This window comes from Marmota marmota, unplaced genomic scaffold (assembly GCF_001458135.2).
Source record: "Marmota marmota marmota unplaced genomic scaffold, marMar, whole genome shotgun sequence".
NCBI lineage: Eukaryota > Metazoa > Chordata > Mammalia > Rodentia > Sciuridae > Marmota > Marmota marmota.
In genome coordinates, this window is record NW_026000142.1 from 31,659,516 (window position 1) to 31,682,335 (window position 22,820).

General features: G+C 33.6%; 1 protein-coding gene across 9 annotated transcripts in view; it reads right to left on the minus strand.

Annotated features, from left to right (window-relative positions):
- Positions 1–22,820, minus strand: part of Cacna2d1 (calcium voltage-gated channel auxiliary subunit alpha2delta 1) — a 444,702-nt gene that overhangs the window by 94,513 nt on the left and 327,369 nt on the right. For all 9 annotated transcript variants that reach the window (XM_048786232.1, XM_048786240.1, XM_048786238.1 and 6 more), the window contains exons 8-10: positions 18,411–18,480; positions 16,138–16,188; positions 14,795–14,894 (exon numbers count right to left, since the gene is read on the minus strand). In XM_048786232.1, coding sequence (XP_048642189.1) covers positions 14,795–14,894; positions 16,138–16,188; positions 18,411–18,480 — 221 coding nt within the window. The remainder of the gene's footprint in view (positions 1–14,794; positions 14,895–16,137; positions 16,189–18,410; positions 18,481–22,820) is intronic.

A 22,820-nucleotide genomic window follows, 5' to 3' on the forward strand; every position in this document is an offset into this window, starting at 1 on the left:
CATATAAACAATATCAGCTTTAGCAACCTTAAATAAAAGTCACTAATGGGATGACACATGTCTCAAGCAGGTTTGTTAGAAAGTTTGAGACTACTATAACCAATACATTTTGTGGCTTCCACAAAAACCTTCTTATTAAATATCATACTTGAGAAGACATTCAATTATAAGGCAATTTAGAGCCCAAACCAATTTGTCACAGCCAAACTCCTGTTTGTATAAAGGCAGCATCTGGGTTTGTTCTGATGTCTTTTGCTAAAATTATTCCCAAAAATATTTGAGCGGGGGACCCTGGCATTCATCACATCATTTCTGGATGCACAGTGAAGCGTTGCCATTGCTTGGATACACACAAATCCCAGGAACTGGTAAAGTTCCTGGAAAGGGCCCTCTGTCTAGAAATGGTAATGGTGTGTCTTCTTTGAATGGAGAAACAAAGTCAAGTAGTTTTGCATTAGAATCATTAAGAATTAAGGATGAAATAATTCCCAAAGACATCTTCCACTTAGAACTGCAAAAAGAAATGGCCCATTAAAACTATCCACACACTATGCCTTTTAATTCCCACCTGCCCCATGGACTAAAAGGCTGACCCACCATTGTGTGTTCTGCACAATGCTTAGTCAGAAAGCCTTTTTTCAGTGGGAAAAAATGGGACCTTATTCATAATTCCTTGGCTTTTGAAAAACTGCAAATATAAAAATTATTTCTTAGAACGTGACTTAGTGCTTTGCTTTAATTATGTAAAATAAATGTGGTGCAAAATTGTAGGATCAAGCTGTGCAGATGAATAGCAAAAATGATTCAAATCTAGAAGCACTTGCTTTGGAACATAGGTATATTTTTACATTAAAAATATTAGTAAGCTTCTTTATATAAGTTAACAATAATAAATAATGTTTAACAAATTTATATTATATAAACAGCTTATATTAATTACGAAGATTAAATAACAGAATTTTGTATAATCACAGAACATCAGTTGCTATTTACATATTGGCCACCAGATGGCAGTGCAGGAAAATAAAAAAGTGAACAGACTTCAAATTCTTGGTTTTATAAAAGTATTTCTATTAGAAACAATTTAAAATTTGCTTTATTTTTCATAGAAAATGTGAAACTAGAAGTTACATAAAAACAAAATGTTTATTCCACCTAAAGAAAATAGCTGGTAACATCCATGTGGATATGAATATATTTAAGATTACCTACTAGGATTTTATCTATTACTAAAGCAATTTCCATAAATTCTCTGCCAAGAAAGTATAACTATGCCAGTCATACTGAGCTCTTCTAAACACATTTTTGCTAAATTGCAGTTAAAAAGAGTAGTTCAATATTTACATTACTTGGATTTCATTGATGGCTACAGAAGTGAAACTTTTTCTCATACAGTAATTTTCTTATGATTCTGTAAACTATAAGTTCTATTTTCCCAGTTTGTTATTTACCTTGTAGTTTGAACTTACAAACTTATTCTTTTGTGAATTTAAAAAAATAATGTACCTTAAAAAATCCATCAATCAGACAAATATCCATTTATAACCTGTAGTTATAATATTTAAATATTCATAATATAAATATTCATTAATAACACTTCTAACATTTCATGGGCTTCTGTTTTTCTTACAGCTTGGTGTATATTCATGGTGAAATTTATTTTTCTCAATACTCTGAGGTAACATACAATTTATTTTTTCAATAACCAATTTCCCCGTTTACTAAGTAATCATTGGAACATGATCTGTTTTTTAAAAAATTAAGGTTTTTTGATATATTTGTCTAAATTTTAATCCTTTACTCTTTCAATTATTGCATGACCTTCTTACTTATTAATAAGAATTTTAGCTAATATGTATTGAGAATCACAAGACTGTTAGGCTGAACACCTGACATGTGCTAAGCTGTTTAACCTTCAACAAGCTGTGGCTTTAGTTTTAATAAGGTTCCCATTGGACAGTTGAGGAAATGAGGCTTATAATGTCAGGCAAAGTGCCCAGAGTCACGGCCACCAAGGATCAGAGGTAACCTCAAATCCAGACTACCTGACACACTTTTCTGTAGGCTCATCCATCATTTCTGACTTAAATTTAAATACCAGAAGAGTAAACTGTCATTCCTATGACATGCTACTCTTATTAAGATCTTCCTTTAGAACTTTAGAAATTTAGAAGTTTTTTTTTTTTTTTTTTTGGTCAAAGGAGAGCTGTATTTACCAATAAGTTAGGAAAAAAAAAAGAATACATCATTGCCTGAGTCTCCTTTTCATTCCAGGAAGCATTTATTCATTAATTCCACATTTCAACACTTCTAAATATATTTCACATATTTATATATTCTTTTTTTTCTATTTTCAACATGGGTCCTGGACACATTATTAAAAGTACTAGTAGGCAATTCATGATTTTTCATCATGATGCTAATGTGATTTTAAGTTTATTACTGATCTCTATCCAGGGAAAACCAAAAGATAGTCACACTCCCATTAGTAACACCAAGAATATTTTCACCTAACAACACTCCTGCACTGGTCACTGCTGTCCTGTATCAAATGGTATCTATTCCCAATGGTGGCTGCTGGTCTGCAGTCTCTTTGGCCCACTGTATAAAAGCAGAAACATATTGGTAAACAGTTTTGCATTCCATAATTTAGGAAAACCAGGACCAGTGCAGGCTTTGCCTCTAACATGCATCAAAGACATAATTGACTCCATTACCTCCTATGAGCTTTGGTTTCCCCTTTTCTAGTATAAAGGAGTTTACTTGCTAAATCACTAGGAAAGCCACTCAAGTGCTTACATCTGATAACAATCAGAAAAAATTAAGAATTCTGTGACTGTCAAGAGTACCAATAGACAAAACAGAATTCTGTTTAATTATAATTGCTACAATTATATACACTATATAATTATTAAGAAAAATATGTCCTTGTACTACATTATAAGACAAAATTTGTTTGCCTATAAATATAAGTGATCATACATTAGAACTTTTAATTTTTATTTTTAAATAAATTTTAAATTAACTTGAACCATGAAATACTCAGTATTCAGTTCATTCACCTTTGTTGAAATGGTGAGTGCATTTGTAAATAAATTCCAAGTATCATTTTAAATAAATTCTATTTATACTTTGACACAGAAATTTTTTCTTTAATTAATTGCATTTTAAAGAATTTTAAACAGTTGAGCATATGTTATTCTTCTACATCAAAAGTAATTTATATGTAGCTTCCTAACTGATCTCTCCTTGACATTTTTATTTCCTCAACCATCTTTTAATCCAGCACAGTGTGATGCTGATTCCACAGCAATTGTCCAGCTGGAAATAAGGGTAGCTTTCTTCCTGTTCCATCATTCTCAAGATATAATAATCTTTACACCATTCTATAACAAATATTTTTCATAGCCCTCTGGAAATTTAAATGCCAGCTCCTGAAGATAAAGTCTTAATGAAATAAGCAAATGATCATACACTGCTTGATCTACACCTCTTTAACAACATTCTAGTACAGACCTGATCAATATGTTCAATTTTTTCATGATACCTGGAGCTGATTACTTGTAAATTTTTCCTTAGCTGAAAAAACAGCACTGACAGTGTAGTCTTAGCTCCATCTTCTTGAACAACATGGAATGATATACACATACGATGTGTTTACATAGAAAAGACACCACGATAGTGATAATGAGTGAGGACAACTCTGATCATATAAGAAACCAAACTTATCTTATCAGTGACGGGAATTTGTTATGAAATCCTGACAGCACTGTTAGGACTGAAAGAGTGGTAGTGTGGATTCATCATGGCCACTATACACCTTGAAATATTCTACATATGCTAACAGCAGCACAAAACAGTGTCCCTTCACAGGAAGAAGCATACATTCTTGCAGAAGAAGGAATACAAAGAAATAAACAAACTGCAAACAATTAGAGAATATCAGGTGAAGGGACAAACACAATAAAAAGGGAAGCAAGGTAAAATGGAGCATCACTGACGTGACAGAATAATGACACTGGACATCTCTCTGAGATGTAGTCATTAAGGAAGATCTGAGATAAGGCGGCATCTGAGTCAAGACCTGAGTAAAATGGGGGCATAAGGAGGCAACTAGGAAAAGTTGGAAGCATCAAGATTTATGTCACAATAAATAGGAGTGATTTCTAAGCTGTACATATCTGTAAGACATGCATTGAACAGGTGCATTAATGGATATGCTTTTTAAGCAAGGTTATTAACGTCACCCGTGAGTTATTTTAAACATGAAATGGCACCTGGGATCAACAAAACCAGGTGATGAAATAATTCTATATGAAATTTGTAAAAGAACTTAAGCAAACTATCCCTTTAGGATGCAGTTCTCTTGCATTTTAAACATTTTTTTAAATGGTTTTATGTCTTAGTGTATGTTTTTCAAGCTACAGCATATACCTTAAAATTCTCAAAAATTCTTTTTAAGTCTCTAAGGAATTTGCTGAAAATTTGAAAATGGGAGTTAGTTTATTAAAGTCTTAAGATTAAAGTATATGCATTCTACTAATAATTACCTGTAGCGTTCATTTATATTTTAATTTTTTTGAATATTTTGTCTGTTAAATATTTAAGATCAAATATAATAAGTTAAGTAACTGAACAATTTTACTATGTCTATAGTGCAGTTTAGCCCAAATCATTCTCTTTAATTATACTCAAAAATGAGTTAAACATACTTTAGAAAATCTTAACTAGCAAGTACTGAAATACACAGATTCTAATCCTAGTTCATCTTAACAAATGTCAATAAATTTTATATTTTTAAAAACAAGGCTCAGGGATGCAGCTGTAGCTCAGTGGTAGAGCACCTGCCTCACATGTGAGAGGCACATGTTCGATCCTCAGCACCACATAAAAATAAATAAATAAAGATATTAAAAAAAAAAACAAGGCTCAGTTCAGTCAGTTCAGAATAAAAACATTCCCTTGTCTCATCTTAACTATTGCTTCGCCATTTCCAAAACTGCATATATTACTCATTTACAAGTACCAAAAACCTAGTGCACCAAGTAATTAATGGAAAAAAATTATATTATGCTTGTCAACACCTTCTTATAAACCTTCCTCATATTTGCAAAGCAATTAAGTTATACTCTGGCATCTCTTTTAGAAACTAAATAACCTTCATTACTTTGCATCATTATAATCCCTAAATTTGTCTTTGTTTCAGTTTTTTCTTCATGGGGTATAATTTATTCATATGTCTTTTAAATGAAGACAATTTTTAAAGCACCCACATTTACCTTAAAAGAAAAGTATATAAAAGGAAATATTCTTGTTTTGTTTAATAACTTTAATTCCATATTTTCTTCCTGTTTTTCTAATAACCCAAAAGAAAGTTAAAAAAAAAAAAAAATATGAACAATTCTATAAATTGTCAAGATCTTACAACGCAAGTCGGTGATAAGCACAGGTTATAACAAGCCCCAAATGCCTATTAAATTTGCTAAACATATCTCCTTAATGTACACCAATTTCCCAATTTCTTTTTTCATAATGACATGAAACCTGCCTGTTGTAAATACAATTAACAGTAATGTGATCAAACCGTTTTGTTGGATTTACTTGGGGACTTGCTAAATACAGCTTCTGGCTCTGGGGTTTTGGATGGAGCTTAAGGTTCTGCATGTTTAACCATTGCCTGATGGAGCTGCCAGACCAGGCTCATGCTTCTTGGCCACAGGCCCCAATTTAAGAAGCAAGGGTATAAAGTACAATCTTCTGTTCATTGACATAAATGAGCTATGGATCAACATAATGTTTTCCTGAAATCCAGATGGATGGCTATTTTATATGACATGAAATGAAATTACTCTCCTAGATACCATTTGTTACGAAATTCTACTGACATGCAGCGTTTTACTTTATTTGAGATCCGGCAAAAAGACAGCCTATTTTATAAGGTGTTTTTCGGGGGGTAGAAATCACTTTTAAATTCACATTGTACAATAGTCTACAACGTTCCATATACTGAGTAACAAAGTTTCTAATCGTCAAAGAAAAAAAAAATATGTCCTTTTCTGGAAAACAGTAGGCATGCTTTAGAAGAAAAACTGAACATTTAAAGCACATAGGAAATGGAATATTTAAAAGTCATGCCTGAATTTGTTTACACAATGCAATGTCATATTTCAACAGACACCCACTTTACTATTGGTTGGTATTAAAAAGTTAAGCCAGGAACTTGAAGTGCCTGAAATTTTACTCTACTTTCAAGCTCACAAATAAGCTTCCTACCGTTTCATAGATAACAGGCAAAAACAAAACAAAACAGCAACAACAAAAACAACCAAGCAGATAAGCAAAAATGAGTTCTCTGGGTCAGAGACAAAGGATAGTTTTACATTCTCAGCAATAGCAGTAGCCTGTGTAACCTCTTTGCACAGGATTACCATACACCTGTAACAGAGAGTGACAGGCAGATAACCAGGAGTCACCTATTAAGGCAAAGAGTTGTATTTTAGACAAGAAATCTCAAAATCAAGTCCCAATCTCACGTTAAAACTCCCAGCAGCCTACCTGACTCACCTCCAGAGACAGTATTTTAATTATTCTGCCATTTAAATCTCTCTTGGGATGAGGAATCTCTAACTTTATGGTCATGGAAAGCACAAAAATCAGAGGAAATTGCTTTTCATGCTTAGACTTGAAGAAATATGACAGATTCATAAAGAATCATCTCACAATAGTTGGTAGAAAAGTGTAGAAGCTGGGCATGGTGGCCCATGCCTGTAATACCAGCAGCTCTGGAGGTATGAGAGAAGCAGCTGAGAGAAGAGGATCGAGAGTTCAAAGCCAGCCTCAGCAACAGCCAAGCACTAAGTAACTCAGTGAGATCTTGTCTCTAAATAAAATACAAAATAGTGCTGGGCATGTGGTTCAGTGGACGAGTGTCCCTGAGTTAGATCCCGGGTACCAAAAAAAAAATAGGAAGATGATAACAAAAAATAATAATTATGATTATTAATAATCATAACAATGATTATAATGGATAAGCCCTTTACATGTGATGTCACTGATTTAATGCTCAATGACATTTTTGGCAACATGATTCTGTTCATTTTATGAAAAAGGAAAGTTGAGATTTATTATATTTAGGTGCCTTACAGGAGGATACCTAACAAGTGTTTTCAGAGATTGTGCATTATCCCTGTGCAATGCTACTCATAGGTCTGATAGTCAGGAATGTCTGAGAGGAGTGAGTCCTGGAACCAGCAGTGAGCCTTAACAGTAGAGTCGATCCAGGTATGAAGTGGTGTGGGATCATTTCATCATGTTGCTGTTTATCCAACATAAACCAACAAGTACTGTGCTTCCCTGATCCAATACTATGCAAAATGAATCTGAAGATTCTACAATCTTTACCAAAGTTATTTGTGTGTATTTGAGAACATTAGCATAGATATGTTTTACACAGAGTGCTGTTGTCAAGGAAACTCCGTCTTTTAGACGTTATCTGTGAGGGAAAGACTCCAATTGGACTGGGGCTCACCTTCCCATCACAGTCTCTAAAGTGGCCACTTCTGTCACTCCTCATTTTACATCTGCCTTTATAGACTGTTACTTGTAGGATAATTTAGTGACTATAATATGGGGAAAAAGGTAGAACTTCCTTTTTTAAAAGTTGTCTTTTATAACAATTGCGAAGATATTATAAGAAATTATATTTTGCTTATTATATTCTGGTAAGAAACCAAAGACAGCATTTTATAATGAACATGAATGAGAAAAGCTTCCAAGAAGAAAACTGATATGGAGTCCTTTAACACAGTCAAAAGGTTGCTATCCAGTTCTTAAGTGAGAAAGCCTAGGTTTGGACTGAAAACAGAAGATCTCTGGTAGTTACCCTTTAACATCTTGTCTACAATCAGCTTACATTTCCCTTTCTTTCTCCACTGGCTTGCAGGATTTTACCTGAAAAATGTCAGACACCTCACTTTCATAGACAAACTCAACTTCCTCTAACAACATCTAAATTTTTGCCTGTAAATCAGAACACACTGTGATCAGATCGCAGCTCCTAGCATCTACTCCTTCTCCCAACAAAGCATATAACTGGATTAGTGGGAAAACAGCTCCAGTACACTTGCATTTAGGCTTTGCCTAACAGCAGGCTTCTTTTCTGCAACAAACAACAGCCCTGGAGATAGCAGAAACACTCGAAAGTGATGCAGCATTAGTTCTGACATCTTATATGTGATTTAGGCATAAAAATTACTTAACAAAAGAAAATCTTAGACACACAAAGATTACAATGAGAGGCTGCTTGATTTTTCCATTTGGTGGTTCCAGGCAACCCTGGGAAAGATGACTGACATGTTTTTGGTAGACAGCACATGAATGCTTCAGTATACCCAGTGCCTTGTTACCATTCATCTCTGAAGTTAGACAGGCTAAATTTACACTATTGCTTTTCTTTCCTAGTCTTTCAAACAATTTAAGAAAGAAAATCAGGGAAAAAAAAATACATAGACAAATATATGTACGCACACACAAATACTACATGACATATAAATATATTTTAAAGTTTTTTTCCTTGAAGAATTGCCATGTTATTAAAGTATTAAGTTTGTATGAAATGAGAAGGGCTTATCTGTTGAAACCAAAAACATAAATTTTCTTTTCTGTTCGCAAAATACTACACAAAAATCAATTGTCTTTAAATGCATTCATCTCAGATAATTTGTATCCAAAGTAAAGCCAATAAAGTAAGGAGTTTTTTATAAATTATGAAATTAATGTGGCTGACACTAGATATTGTATAATTGTAAATGAAAATATACTAAGTTTGATAGGAGCAAAAGATGAAGGGTAAAGTAAATAAATATATAAAATAAAGATATACAACCTAGGAAAAATATATAATTTAGATACAGTATTTATGTGTTTATCTGCAAGTATAAGAATAATCCAATTCATATAAGCTTTTTCAAGCCAACTTACAGCAAATTTCCATGAAGAATTCCTCTAAGTAAACACAAATATCATCTTTCTTCAAAATGGAATAAGTTTAAGTTTATATTTTTAAAAGTATATTTCTCTTTGCTTTTCTAAGCCAGCTATTTGGATCTTAGTTTACAATTTATTTTAGTGTATAATTATTGGCTGTAACTATAAAATCAGAAAATACATTTTATATTTTTCTTGAAGAGTCAGTTTCAGAAGTTTGTTAAATCCATACTCATACATGGAAATGGCTATACTCTAATTCTGTCTTCTTCCTTGGAAAAGTTACTAGAAATCTGTTCCTTTATCCATAAAATTTATTATTTTCCTTTACCTCATAAGGTTTTTCTGAAAGACCAGGAAGAAAATGGAATAATTTCTGCCACATGAGCAGAATCATATTCTTATAATTATCCATCATCTAAGATTAAACTGAAGATTAATTCACAAATAAGATAAACAATGAATGCACATCTATTATGGATTTTATTTGTACTGATTTTCTGAATGGCAAATCCATGTCTGGAAAAATATGATCATTTAAAATAATTTAGTTGAGTTTCCAATCTTGAAAATGTACTAATGATTATTGCAAAATAATAAAATTAAACAAAGTACATGAAAAATAAAAATTTCAGAGTATAGTTGACCAAAAAGTCAATCAAACAAAAAAAATTTTAAAAACAATCAAACAAAAAAATATGTTTCCTTATGGTAAATAAGAGCCGTGTACAACTTTTAAGAAAATAACCAAAACTAAGCAAGCCTGAGGAGGAGGTAGGAACTAAGACCAGTAATAAATTTCTCTGGGAGTCAAAGGAGAAATCACTGACCTCAAATTCCTAGAGGTTTCCTGTAATATTCTTCTTACCATTTCCACAATTGTGTACATTTCAATATCACTCTTCTTTCCTATTTTTGAATGTCTTCTTGAAATACTTTCACAATTCTTACAGTGAGTTATCAAGATGCATTATTTCCTGATCAAAAGCATCCCCTGTTCTTTATTTGCCCAGTTGCTTTCTGCTTACATTTTCAAGCCACACCAAGTGAGGATACCCAAGTTAAAACCTACAAAGAACTGTCAGGACCATAATACTTTTAAGAAAATCAATGGTCTTTAAAATTTGTCAAGCATTAATAATCCCAATATCAAATCCCATCCAATTACTTTAACTAAAAAAGAACTATTAACTCTTGGCCAAATGTTGAAAGTATAAAACTCATTCAAAGATCACTTAATCAGAAATTCGTTTAAGACATATTTATTAATAGCATCACTCGTTTTCTATGACATATACCATTGATGTCCCATTCATAATTCCATTCACACAATGCTAACTTTTAACTGCTTAAGCCTTCAGGCAATCCTCTGCCATTGCATATGGTGGGCTATAAAATGCCAGGGAACTCTCTACCTTGGGAGCCGTCATTATTTTTGTATACTCCAGCACATTTTCTCTTAGAAAGGACAACTTTCATTCTTGTAATGTAAGTAAGTGGAGTTCCCAGAATTGTCCAGGGGAGGAAACTCCACTTACTCAGGAAGATAACCTATTTGATAATGCATCCTTTCTTCATTCTTTCCTTTGTTTTAATAACCACATTTCTCTCTCTTTCCTGGAGTCACTTTCCAAGAAAGCATTTGAAATTGAATACTTGACTCAGTGCCTATTTCCAGGAAAACCGAATCAAAGTTGACACAAGCAGTGGTATTGGTAAACAGATCTTCAGGTGGGATTCTAGAATTAAACCTTGCACAAGCCATATGCCAACAAAAACTTCCTTAGTAACTGGATGTACCAGTCATAACTGGAGCCAGGATAACACCTCAGATGCATTACAATCACTAAGATTTCCATCTATGGTGTTCTGAACTGAATATAGATTGAAGGGGATGCACATAGCTTCTGAGAGATATGGGGACCATAGTATTCATAAAACTAAGAGCTGGTTGTTAAATTTCCCTAAAGAAAATGACAGCCTGAGTTCAGTGAACTATGAATGAAGAGCAAAGTAAGAAACCCATAATACTTCAATATCAGCTAATAAAGAGATTCTCATTTCAGCTGTGGGAAGGTAAACATGAGCTAGAAATTAGGCTCAGCATTGGCTTTTTAGAATTGGAATTATAAAAGAGGCTATATTCATAGGCTTGGCAGATTTCTATGCAAAAGTCAGGGTTATGGGGCTGGGGATATATCTCAGTTGGTAGAGTGCTTGCCTTGCATGCACAAAGCTCTGGGTTCAATCCCCAGTAACACACACACACACACACACACACAAAGCACTGATGATATAAGCAGTTTGGGGGACACTGAAAAAATATTTAGGGTACAATTAAGCAAAGAATGGAACCCTAAGACTAATTCAATAGATATACTGGAAAACACTGAATTTCTGGATTCCCCTATCCTCTCTAAGATAGGCAGACCTAATTAGTCCCCTTACTTACAGGAAAAAGCATAAAGTGTGAATCTCATTGTGTTCCATCAATATTTTCTAGAGGGCATTCATCATAGAGGAGGTACTGAATAATTGTGTAGATAAGATGATATGTACACTAGAGGTCAACCAGCTCTGTATGTGGTAACTGGGGTACTTGAAAAATTGGCCCCAGAATGGAGAAAAAATATTAATAGTAAGAGAGGATAGGCATGGACTCATTTTCACCTATTTTGTTATAGCTACTGCCACTGGTAAAGTGACCAACCCAATGGGAATAGTCAAATTCCATGTTCTGAATATGACTCTTCTCAAATAATACAATCAGCAAATTCAGGGAAAGATTATTACATCACTTGTTACTTCCCAAGAGTAGGGGAAAATTTAATTTTTCTTGTTGGCACATATTCCTACAATGGGATTCTTGCATTTTCATAGTGGCTCCTCTAATATCACTATTCCTTGGATTCATATACTACTTGATTTATAATCATGGTGTCTTTTATAACATCTTCTAAAATGAATCAAACCATTTTATGGTAAAGGAAGTTTAATAATAGATGACAAAACAATCCAAAGCCTAACATATGTATGTCACTAGAAATTGCTAGCCTGGTAAAACAGGTTCCAGCTTGGAGATGACAATTCAATTTGTGATGCTGTCTTTCTAGAAGTGACGTAATTTTTAATTGTGGTTCTATGAACCATGATGTTATATGCTATACCAGCTTGGAACATCCGATGAAAATGATGGCTAAATTTTCAGAAATTTTTAAGGCCAGTTGACCTCACAGTGGTAGCTTGAAATTGGCCATTGTGTATTTACACATCATGAAAACTGGCAAAGGGTATAAACTATATTTCCCCTTTTCCATGGTTTTGCCTCCCAAAAATCAAATGCATATGTATGAAAACCATGGCAGGGAATAGGACTATCCCTTGTCACTATAACTCGAAGAGATCCTTTGAGAAATTAATTCTTTCTGTCCCTCCAACTTTGCTGAAATATGTGTTCTCCTTTTCAATTGTATGTATGGGCGTGGGGCATGGGTTTTTGCCAGGGTCAGTAATGATTTCACCATATGAAAATCTACAGTTACCATATGGATGTTGTAGGCTTCTCATGGCATTGTACCAACATGAAACAAACACCCCAAACAACCAAACAAAAAATGGTGATTATCATGGGAGTTGTTACTATATACTATGTGCAGGAAGGACCATGAATGAAACTCAGGGAATGAGTTCAATTTCTATTTGAATGGTAATAACTAAAAATGGAAAATTGCAGAAACTACTGTTTGGGCACAGAAATCATGAATTCATAGGTCTCTGGGGTGGGGTGGGGGGACAAAACATGTGAGCCATGCCACCAAGGAAGCTACAAGTAAAAAGAATTGAATAAGGGTACAGGAAAATGATTGGAGAAAAGATGAAGTAAATTATGACCTTGGTCAGAGTATGCCACCCTGGTATACTGTGCTTGTCTGTTTTTTTAAAATTGTAACCAGTCTCCACCTTTAAGAACCATTGACTGGACAAAGTGGACACTGGCCATCTCCCAGCTTCTAGCATAGGCAGTCTTTGGTTTCAGCATGGCCTCTTGTGGCCAGAATCTGTCCTCCCCGTCATATGGAAGGCTGCTGCCTAACACCACAGCTCCTTGGGATTTTGATAGGATAACACTAAAGTGAACAAACTCTTGGTTTTCCAGAATTTCTAAGGGGAATTAAGTTTCCTAAAATTAAATCTACATTCTTTAATTGGTTTTCTCCCTTCACTGGCCTAGCTCCCAACTCTCTTAATTAGTAGTTCTTTCTGTGACTTTCTCCCAAATAAACTAGTAACACTTGAGTCCATGACTGAGGCTCAGGTCTGGAAACAGTAGTCATATTTCATATCTATTAGCGTTACATAAATTTCAGTAAATATTGAAGCTGCTCTATATAATATGTTTAAGCCTTTGTCTTTTGTTATGGCAAAGATAATCTTTTCTTAACATTCAAGGCAATGCCTTCAAAATTAATGTTTATATGCAAATAGAGCTAAATAACTTTTCTGATCACCTTATTTAGAGATCAAGTATTACATTTTACTTGTTTGCATTTTGTTGAAATAAGTAATCTGTAAAATCAGACTGAGATGAATCAGAGGTCTTATGCAGCACCAAGCTTTACTAAGTAACATCAAGGCCACATGAAAACCAAAGAATCTCATGAAGCAGGCATGAGAGTTCTGGATATGGATGTTGGCTATCTCCCCAGCCTTTTACTTCCTGTGTTAGATGTACATCTCTCTGCCTACATGAATTCTCGAAGAGAATTTCCCAGGGTTCCTTGTGAAATTATTTAAATGGCAACATATCTCCAATTTATTCCCCAGAAAATTATGGCACCTGTGGACATTTCAGGGAATTGTGCACCATAAATATTGGGCTCTACTAACTCTTGCTGCCCTTAGCCAGGAGTATCCCATTAAAAGCATTTTAGGGATTAAATTCTCTTCCTCTTAGTGTAGCCTTCATTTAGTTATGTGGAGTTTCAGTTGACAAGGTATTATACCAGGTCTCCTGCCTCCCACCACCCCCAGTGGCACCCTTCCAGGAAGGAGAGAAAATAAATTGCTTCTTTATCCTGTTCCTCCCAAATGATTTCAGAGGCAGATCCATTCTCATATGTACCAAAAAAAAAAAAAAAAAAATAGCCTCACCAGAGATTCCTCCTCCTACATCCATCTCTAAGACTACAACATGAACTATCCAAAAGAAAATGGCTGAGAAATATTTTGCTTAAATTCAATGAATTAAAATAAGGTGTAATAACATCCTGTTTTTTTAATTTCATTTGCTTCAGAGTTCAATAATTTCTAGTGATGAAGGTCTAAAATGGTTCTGGGCACATTTATTTGTCTATTTGTTCTTGAGTTATAAAGAAAAAAAACGTATTTGAAAACTATAATGCATTATGGTTATTTGTCCAGGATGAAAATGAGCATTATAATGAATGGAAAATCACCCCCTAATCATACTGCCAAGATATTACTTCCCAGGAGTCCCAAAGGCATTGAAGAGTGAGGGGATACTCATTACCTATCCAAGCACTGCTGAGTGAAGAATATGAGGAATGCTTTTCATTCATATTCATTATTTCAGTTATCATATCAGAGATAAACCCTTAGAAACTCAGAAAGAATCCTCATATGGAAGTATAAAAGAATCAGTAAAAATGGTAGGATAGTGCAGTAAGATAATCTTTGAACAGTATCACATACCTCAGCCTGTCTAAGATAAAAATATGACATATCCAAAGTCAAAGGGAAATAGAAAATGCAGATATAATTCAGGAAAGTGTGGTCATCTTATACTTACTGAAGCTACATTCACAAAATCATCATCTGAGAGAGTTTCCAACATTTCGGAGACAGACGTTCGGATTAGTTTAAGAGTCAATCCACTGACACTTCCACTCCTGGGGACAGACAAGTGAGTCTGCATGAGTTACTCATCAGTTATTTCATCAACAGCATCATAAGGAAAGACAACTTATGCATTAAACCTCGATCATTTATATAATATTCAAATAAGAAATGTCTCTAAAAAATCTGTAGAAGAGATTTTTTGATAGAATGAAAATGAGAAACCTTACATTTCATCTTCTACCAATATCAATACATATGTCTAAATGAAACTGCCAAAATTATCTGCAAGAGACAATTTATAAAATACATGGATACTCAAGGCATATTTGCTCATTCAAGGCATATGTATCAAATACTAGCCCTGAGAGCCAATTTAGCAGAGAGGGCTACAGAGGTTATAGACATAGTCACTGTCCTGGAAGCCCACTGTTTGACTTTATTGAGCCAATAATTATAAAGCCACAAAACCACTGTATAGATTTGTGGAGAGAATGCCTTGTTTGGCACTCTAAAGTAGATATCCTCTACAACTTAATCTTCATTTTTCTTGTCTCTGTCTCTATATTTTCCATGATCCTCTGTGACCTCCCTTATTTTCAGGGATCAACTTTAAGCGACTCTTACTTCAACATCATGGACACTCATCAGTATCTTAGCTTGAAATAATGTAACAAATAAATAAAATGAACAGTATATAAACTCCTGGAAATTTTCTTATATATCATCATGTCCCTTGAAAAAGTCACAGTACTAATATCTAATAAAATAGTTAGCATTCATCTATTCATCTATTTTATGACCAGATTTCTAAAACTTAACTCACTTTTCTTCTTCTTTTTTTTTTTTTTTTGGTGGTACTGGAATGGAACTCAGGACTCAGGGCTTCATGACTTTCATGCAAGCACTCTCTCACCTTCCCAGGCCCCCTAAAATTTAATTGAGTCATTAATGACTCAAGTGTTAAATGAATCTTTTTTTTTTTTTTGGTAGGAAGAACTGCTTAGTTTCAGCAATTCTGTACTTAAATATTGCTCAAAATATAAATCAATAATTAGAAACAAATAAGTAATTTAAAAAAAAAATGCAGACTTTAGAGCCATGCCATAATTTCCCACTTTCTGCAAATAAACATGAAAGTCTTCTCATTTTCAATAAATTAATCTTTGCTGATTTTTTTATTGTGGCTTCTTTCTTTTTTTTTCTTCAAACTGTCATATGGTTCCAACATATTCCTATTACCTACAAATTCTCTCAAATGCTCAGCATAAAAATATGTGATAATTAAATACTCACACATCAACCAGAATAAGCATGTCCTTAGGAGATGCAGCTCCTTGGATATACCTGAAACAAATAGCACATAATTTTTGTTCCTCTCTGCAACGTAACAAGCGTAGATATTAATTGTCTTGATTTTAACAAATCTCTGATATTGGCATTTTCCAAGCAAAGACCTAATTCCATACAATCTCAGTAGACAATGGCCTTTTTTCACAATCTACAATGGCAGCTTGAAAAGGTTACAGTTAACCTGACATTAGAGATGCCAAAGGCATGATAATTAAAGCATATTTTCCAGATATTTATAACAAAAGAACAAGAGACAGATTTTTAATACTAACAGTGAATGAAATCACCTCCCAGAAGGACATTTTCTACAGGAAAAAGCAGCCATTTTGAGCTGCAATTGTTGACCACATGTTTTAAACCACTCCAATGAACAACAGATTATCCTATTTTTAAATATAAAAAGTAAAACCAAAAAAGATCGGTGGTCTAGAAACTTTAAAAAAATATATATTTTTAAACAGGTCAATAAGGTAACTAAGAAATCACACAGTAGGTAATGTTAGCACCAAGAATTTCAAGTAGGCTCACAAAAACTTTACAGTATTCAAAAATCATTCCAAGAATTGGCTTAAAATGTTGATTCCCAATTTAAACACAGCCTTAGAGAATCAGAATCTGCATTTTAAAGAGACTCTAGGAGAGTTTTGCACAGATGGTTCATTGATTGTAGAGAGATTTCAAAAACCTTGAAAGCTCCTGCTGCCAGGCTACAATAGGAACTTGACTTTCTAGTCATTTCTGTGGTCTCTCTGCCCATGACTGGAAATCTAGCTTCTCATAAGCCTGCATGTTACTTTCCCATTACTTTTCACAAAACTTGCAGCACAGTTGCCACCTATTCATGTCTGGGTTGATGAAGCAGTCAGTTTATAATCTGCATCCATGCTTGCTTCCCTATAAGAAGGTAAAATGGCAGTTGTAGGTGTGTGTTGCCATGGAAGCCCAATCTAGTTCATGCCTAGTGCCTTTTTATTTATTTATTTATTTATTTTTGGCTTCGTTTGGTTTTTGTTTGTATTTATTTATTTATTTTTAATTGATGCATTATCATCTGACATAAGGTGATGCATGCAGAACATCAGTCTTAATGCCTAGCATCTTAACACCACTGGTCCTGGCAGGCTTCTCCATGGGACGACAACAAGAGGATACTGACTGCTTCTTATGGTTACAATCTAGCTTTCCATGTTTCCCACAAAACAATGAAGATTTCTGAACCCAAATCATGTGTTATAGTAATCTTTGCTTCCACTCAACAACATATGGCTCCAAAGAGATACACCAGAGAAATATTATCAAGAATAACACACGGATTAACATTGGTCACTATGATACATGTCTGTTCATGCAAATTGGTACTGGGACATTTAACAGGGAACTTAAAAGTCTTAAATACATGTCCATTGAATCAACCATTATGCTGCTTAGAATCTGTTAGAAACATGAGCCAAATGTTAGGAATAAATTAAATATCCAATAATAGTTTATTTCTTAAATAAGTTACCATATATAATTTTAAAAATGATATCTCTTATCATGAATGTGTATTCAAAGGTAATGGTATTAAAAGGGTGAGCTACAAAGCACTATGCTATATATAATATGAATGCATTAAAAAGATACTGTTATATATTAACTCTTTTTTTCAAATATTGAAATAAAATTAAAAACCCAAAATTGATAGTTGTTTTCCAATGAGTCCAACTATAGATTATCAATATTTTTTTTTCATCTTATATTAGGAGAATTAGTTGCTTTTGTATCGAGGGACAAATAAAACTTCCTTTTGGAAAAAAAATAAAATCTAAGTTATAGGAATATAATTAGGGGCAGCTTTTACTGTAGGGCCAGTTCTCATTAGTTCATTGCCAGAGGCAAACTATCTCCTACTCCATGCCATCTCTGTTGGAGATCTATCCCAAGCAAACTGGGAACCCTTCAACAGAAATCCCCACCAGCCAAAAGAGATTTGAAGCTGAGATTGCATATAAATCTGAAGATAGTCCATTTGAAATGAAGATGATATTTCATTTCAGCAATATCTGCCTTATTTCTCCATAAACTCATCACTTGTACTTACCTTTGATTATATTTACTTTTAAGAACACTTTACATAATTAGATAATATTCATCCTAATAATGAAAACACCTCCCCAACATTTTTAACAAAACCTGTTTTGTCTTTCTCACATTTAAGGTCAGCAAAAAATCCTTACCATGGTCTTCGGCGTACATCGTAAAGATCAATCTTATTTGGAGTTCTACTATTATCAACCCATGGGGAAGCTTTAAAAAAAAAAAAGGAAAAATTACAACAATATATAAGATAAGCTCTACAAAAATAGCGTAACCCCCCCCCCCAAGAAAACTCCTTACGAAACTCCATAGAAAACACTACAGACATAATTTCCATTGATCTATATCAATGTTTGAATAGGAGGTATCATTTTTATGCCCTCAGTATTTTCTCTTTTATTGTAGAAAACAACACACTAGTCAATATAAGCCATTTTCTTTTCTCACATCATTTCAAAAATAACCCTGATATAAGGGTTTTGTGCTAAACTTTATGTCTTATCAAGGGTGCTAACTTATATGTCTTATCAAGGATCCAAAGGTTTTATATTTTCCCTCACCTCTTTAAACAGAAAATTTACCTTGACAGCAAATTTATGTGCCACTAATGAATATTATGGATTCAATTGTTTTATCCTTTTATTTTTATTCAATATGATCCCATTTTGGTCTACATAAGATTTTATTAAACAGTTATCATAAAATATTTTAAAAATTAAAATAACCTTTTAATTTTCATAATCATATAGTTGATAATGAGCCAAACTATTTTGAAATCCTAATTCAAAGGTTAGACCATAATTAAAATAATTCCATAATTAAAAAAAAAATATTTCAAAGATGTACAATAATTCTAGTTTGGAATCAGTATATTTTTTAGTTCCACAGTATCTATCATTTGGCAGTAATCAGAACTTAAGCATAATTTTATTGATTTTTAAATGCAATTAGTTTATACTTATTCTAATTCATCTACACTTACTTTAATTAAAATGTTTTATAAGGTATAACTTGCACACACACCTTAGACCTACTAGAGAAAAATAAATGCTAATGTATTGGATGATACTATCATGATGAAACAAGTCTCTCTCTTTGAAGATATTTACACATGGGACCCTTGGGAAAATTCAAGTCATATGATTGATGTGCCACAATCTATTTTACCCTTTTCTTTACTGTGTAACTATGTAAATTAAGGAGAACTTTACTGAGAGTCAGGTTTATTAGCCAATGAATATAATTTGGCCAATTAGGACATGTCTAAAATATATACAACTAAATCCCTCCTTGACTATGAATTTTTTTTTCCTATTAGTGGCTATAATATAAAATGATTTATTCATTTTAAATGACTAATCACATTTACATGAAACAGTAAGCTTAAATATAGCACTCCCCCAAGAACCAATTACTGACATATTCAATGTAACTGATATTGTAAATTTATTCTTTCAATTTGCATTTGCAGAATCTAAGTGCCAGTGATACAAAATATCTTTTACTTTTGCAGCTCTATAATTGAGCAACAGGCATGTTGGTAGATACCTCAGTTCACTTTCAACTATTCATCTATAATATTGACTCCCAAAGTTAATATCTTAGTACTAACTAAAAATTTAAAGAAAGTGTAACCTAATTTCAGTAGCATATTATGCCTTGTATACATTCATTGCCTCTTAACTCTAAATGTTACCCTTTGGGCTTGTTCTACGAAAAATGGATCTGGGTTCTTTGTACACTTATCTTTTACCAGCTGGCATATCTTCAAGCTTTGTACATAGATGATGCAAACTCTGAATGAGGCAAGGGTCTTTTCTTGATGTTTTTGGCTCATAAGCTCACAGGCAGGTGTAGCATGCACTGCTTTTCTGCTGTCTCTGGCTGTGCAAACCTGTTTTCTAGAGCTCATCTCCTGATGTGCTGCAGTTCCCCCATATTCCTACACCTTGGGGAGCTTCACCAGGCACCTGAAGGCCATCAGTAGTCCCTAACCATTTTTTTTTTTGCAGTGAAAAGCTTCCAATAAGACACCTTGGACAGAAAGTGAATTTTCAGCAAGTCCTACCAGTGTGGACCATGATCATGTCCTTTTGTAGAAGGTCTGAAACTCAGGCCATCAGTAAGGAAATTGGGGCTCTTTCTTGGGCACTCTAACTCAGGCTTAGGGATAGTAATTGTATGTTAAGTTATAAGGTATTGTATCTGGCAATCATTTAGCCTTTACAATTCTCTGTAATCCCATCCATTTCCATCACTACTCTAATCCCTGTTATAGTTAATTCTTTATTAAAATATAAACTTTCTCTGGCTCAAATTACTATTTTTCACTCCCCTCCACAACCCTGATTGGATCAAGACTTAGTACTTATGTACAGAAGAGATGAGAGAAGTGAGAGTAGTCCACTGTCAATAGCAGTGATCGTAAATTTTTGAGAGCAGTTAGCAATAAATTTGATCAATGATTTAATGAAATGGGAATTTGAAAGTTCTTTTAAAATTACATTTCTGAATTCTTTATAGAGCACATTCATCTAGGATTTGTTTCACTACTATAATTGCTAAATTAAATGAACTGATAGGGAAGTACTACACTTCATAAAAGTTATCTTTCTTTAAAGACAAAAAAACATTAAAATGTTATAATCTTAGGTGGCTACATTTAAAAATATTAATAATATTACATAAGCTTTCTGAGATCTTGTGTTAAGTCATATCCTGAGATTAGACTAAATTAAGATATTTATAAATCATGGTAAAATTAAACAATATAATTTCTTCTGTGATTGACATGTAAAATCTCCTTGTGGAATTTAAGGAGCACATTTTTTATATAAGCTTAACTTTATAGAATATCAAATAGTAAAAGAAATAATAACCATATACCATAATTCCCTGAAATAATCGGTTTCATAATCAGACATAGTGACAGTACGTGTCATGAAATCAGTTTCTCAAATCCCTGCAAAATGTGTATTGCCCATTTTAGATGTCCTGTTAGTGTTCCAGAAAGTTTTTTTGGAATGCAGAACAGAGGAACAGAAATAGCCTACAATGTGGTATCTCATTACTGACCACCATCATTAAAGGCAATGATGTTCACTTATGAGAACACTTTTCCTCTGAACAAAAATAAATTGTGGAAGTGTCTCTTACCAGTTCTACTGGTATACTATTTCACATGCTATCAAGCATGCACTGTAGCAGCTATTGATCTGACTTAAGCAGATGTTTACCTATACATTGACTCAGAATACTGAAACATGACAGAGGTATATTCTTGAGAAGGTATGAAAATCTTAGAGTCATTTTATACTTAATATAATCTAAAGAAAATAGGAAACTGTCCAGTTTTCATTGTAGTGGCTGGGAAAAAATTAAACAAATGATGGTGCATTGAGGATTGATGCTCTTGGTAGAAATACCACTTCACAAAACAGATAATTGCATTTCCAATTATTAAGTTCAAATGTAGTTTCTAACTTGAACAATCTTCACATCTGCAATCTCATGAAAATAAAAAGTAGCATGTTTAATATACTTGAAAATGCCTTTTAAAATCACTCCTGATCCTTTTGCCCAGAACTAATTGGTAGACCATTATTTTAGTCTTGTCTCAGTCATCTCCTATATTAGTCACGCTCTGGATTGCTAGCCAAGATAATCAACTAGGACTCTTTATAAAGCAAAAATTAATTCACCAAATGTGTATTGTATAGCTTACAAATTTCCAGAAATCTGAGTATTACTATCTAATAACTCCCATTTGAGAATAGATTCTATACAGTCCCTAATTTGTACCATGGCTTCCACATCCAGGTTCAGTATGGATGAGCAGTATGGATGAGTCTCATAAGTATGAACTAGTACCCCATACCAACACACCACAGAAACTAGAAAAGCAAATAGCTGACCTATTCATATTTTGAGTGATCATGGAAATACTGAAAACAGAAAGATGATTATATATTATTAGTATTGGTGATGTAACATGCCTTAAAGTATAAATCTCAAATATTGTTAGCATAGTAATTAGCACAGTAAGTATTCTCAGCATAGTACTGTTCTTAGCATAGTGTCTTAGCATAGGAATTTTCATTCATATAACAGACCAAGATATTACTAGTCATGGGAGACACAGATTCTGCTCCAGGTAGTTACACAGAGGTCTAAAGCTAGAAGAGCTTTTGCCTTTGACCACTGTCTTCCGAGGTCACCCAAGCTCCTAAAGGATGGTAACTGTGGAGAAGATACAGGCAAGTCATGATAATCTCACTTTCTCCATATTCTGTTGGAAAGAATTAGCCGCATGGTCCTATACAGACACAAGGGAGGTTTAAGAAATGAAGTCCCTGGCTAGTCAGTCACTTCCAAAAGGAGATTTCACAATGATGGAGGAGGACAAAACTCTATGGGAAGCTTTTGCCACAAGTAAAGATAGACACTTTTAAAATCAGTACTGTCTACTACTAATGATAATATCAAATTTTCTGTACTTAGCCAATGTTTTTCAAATAAACCAGCCCTAAGATGAAGGAGAAGGGAATGGA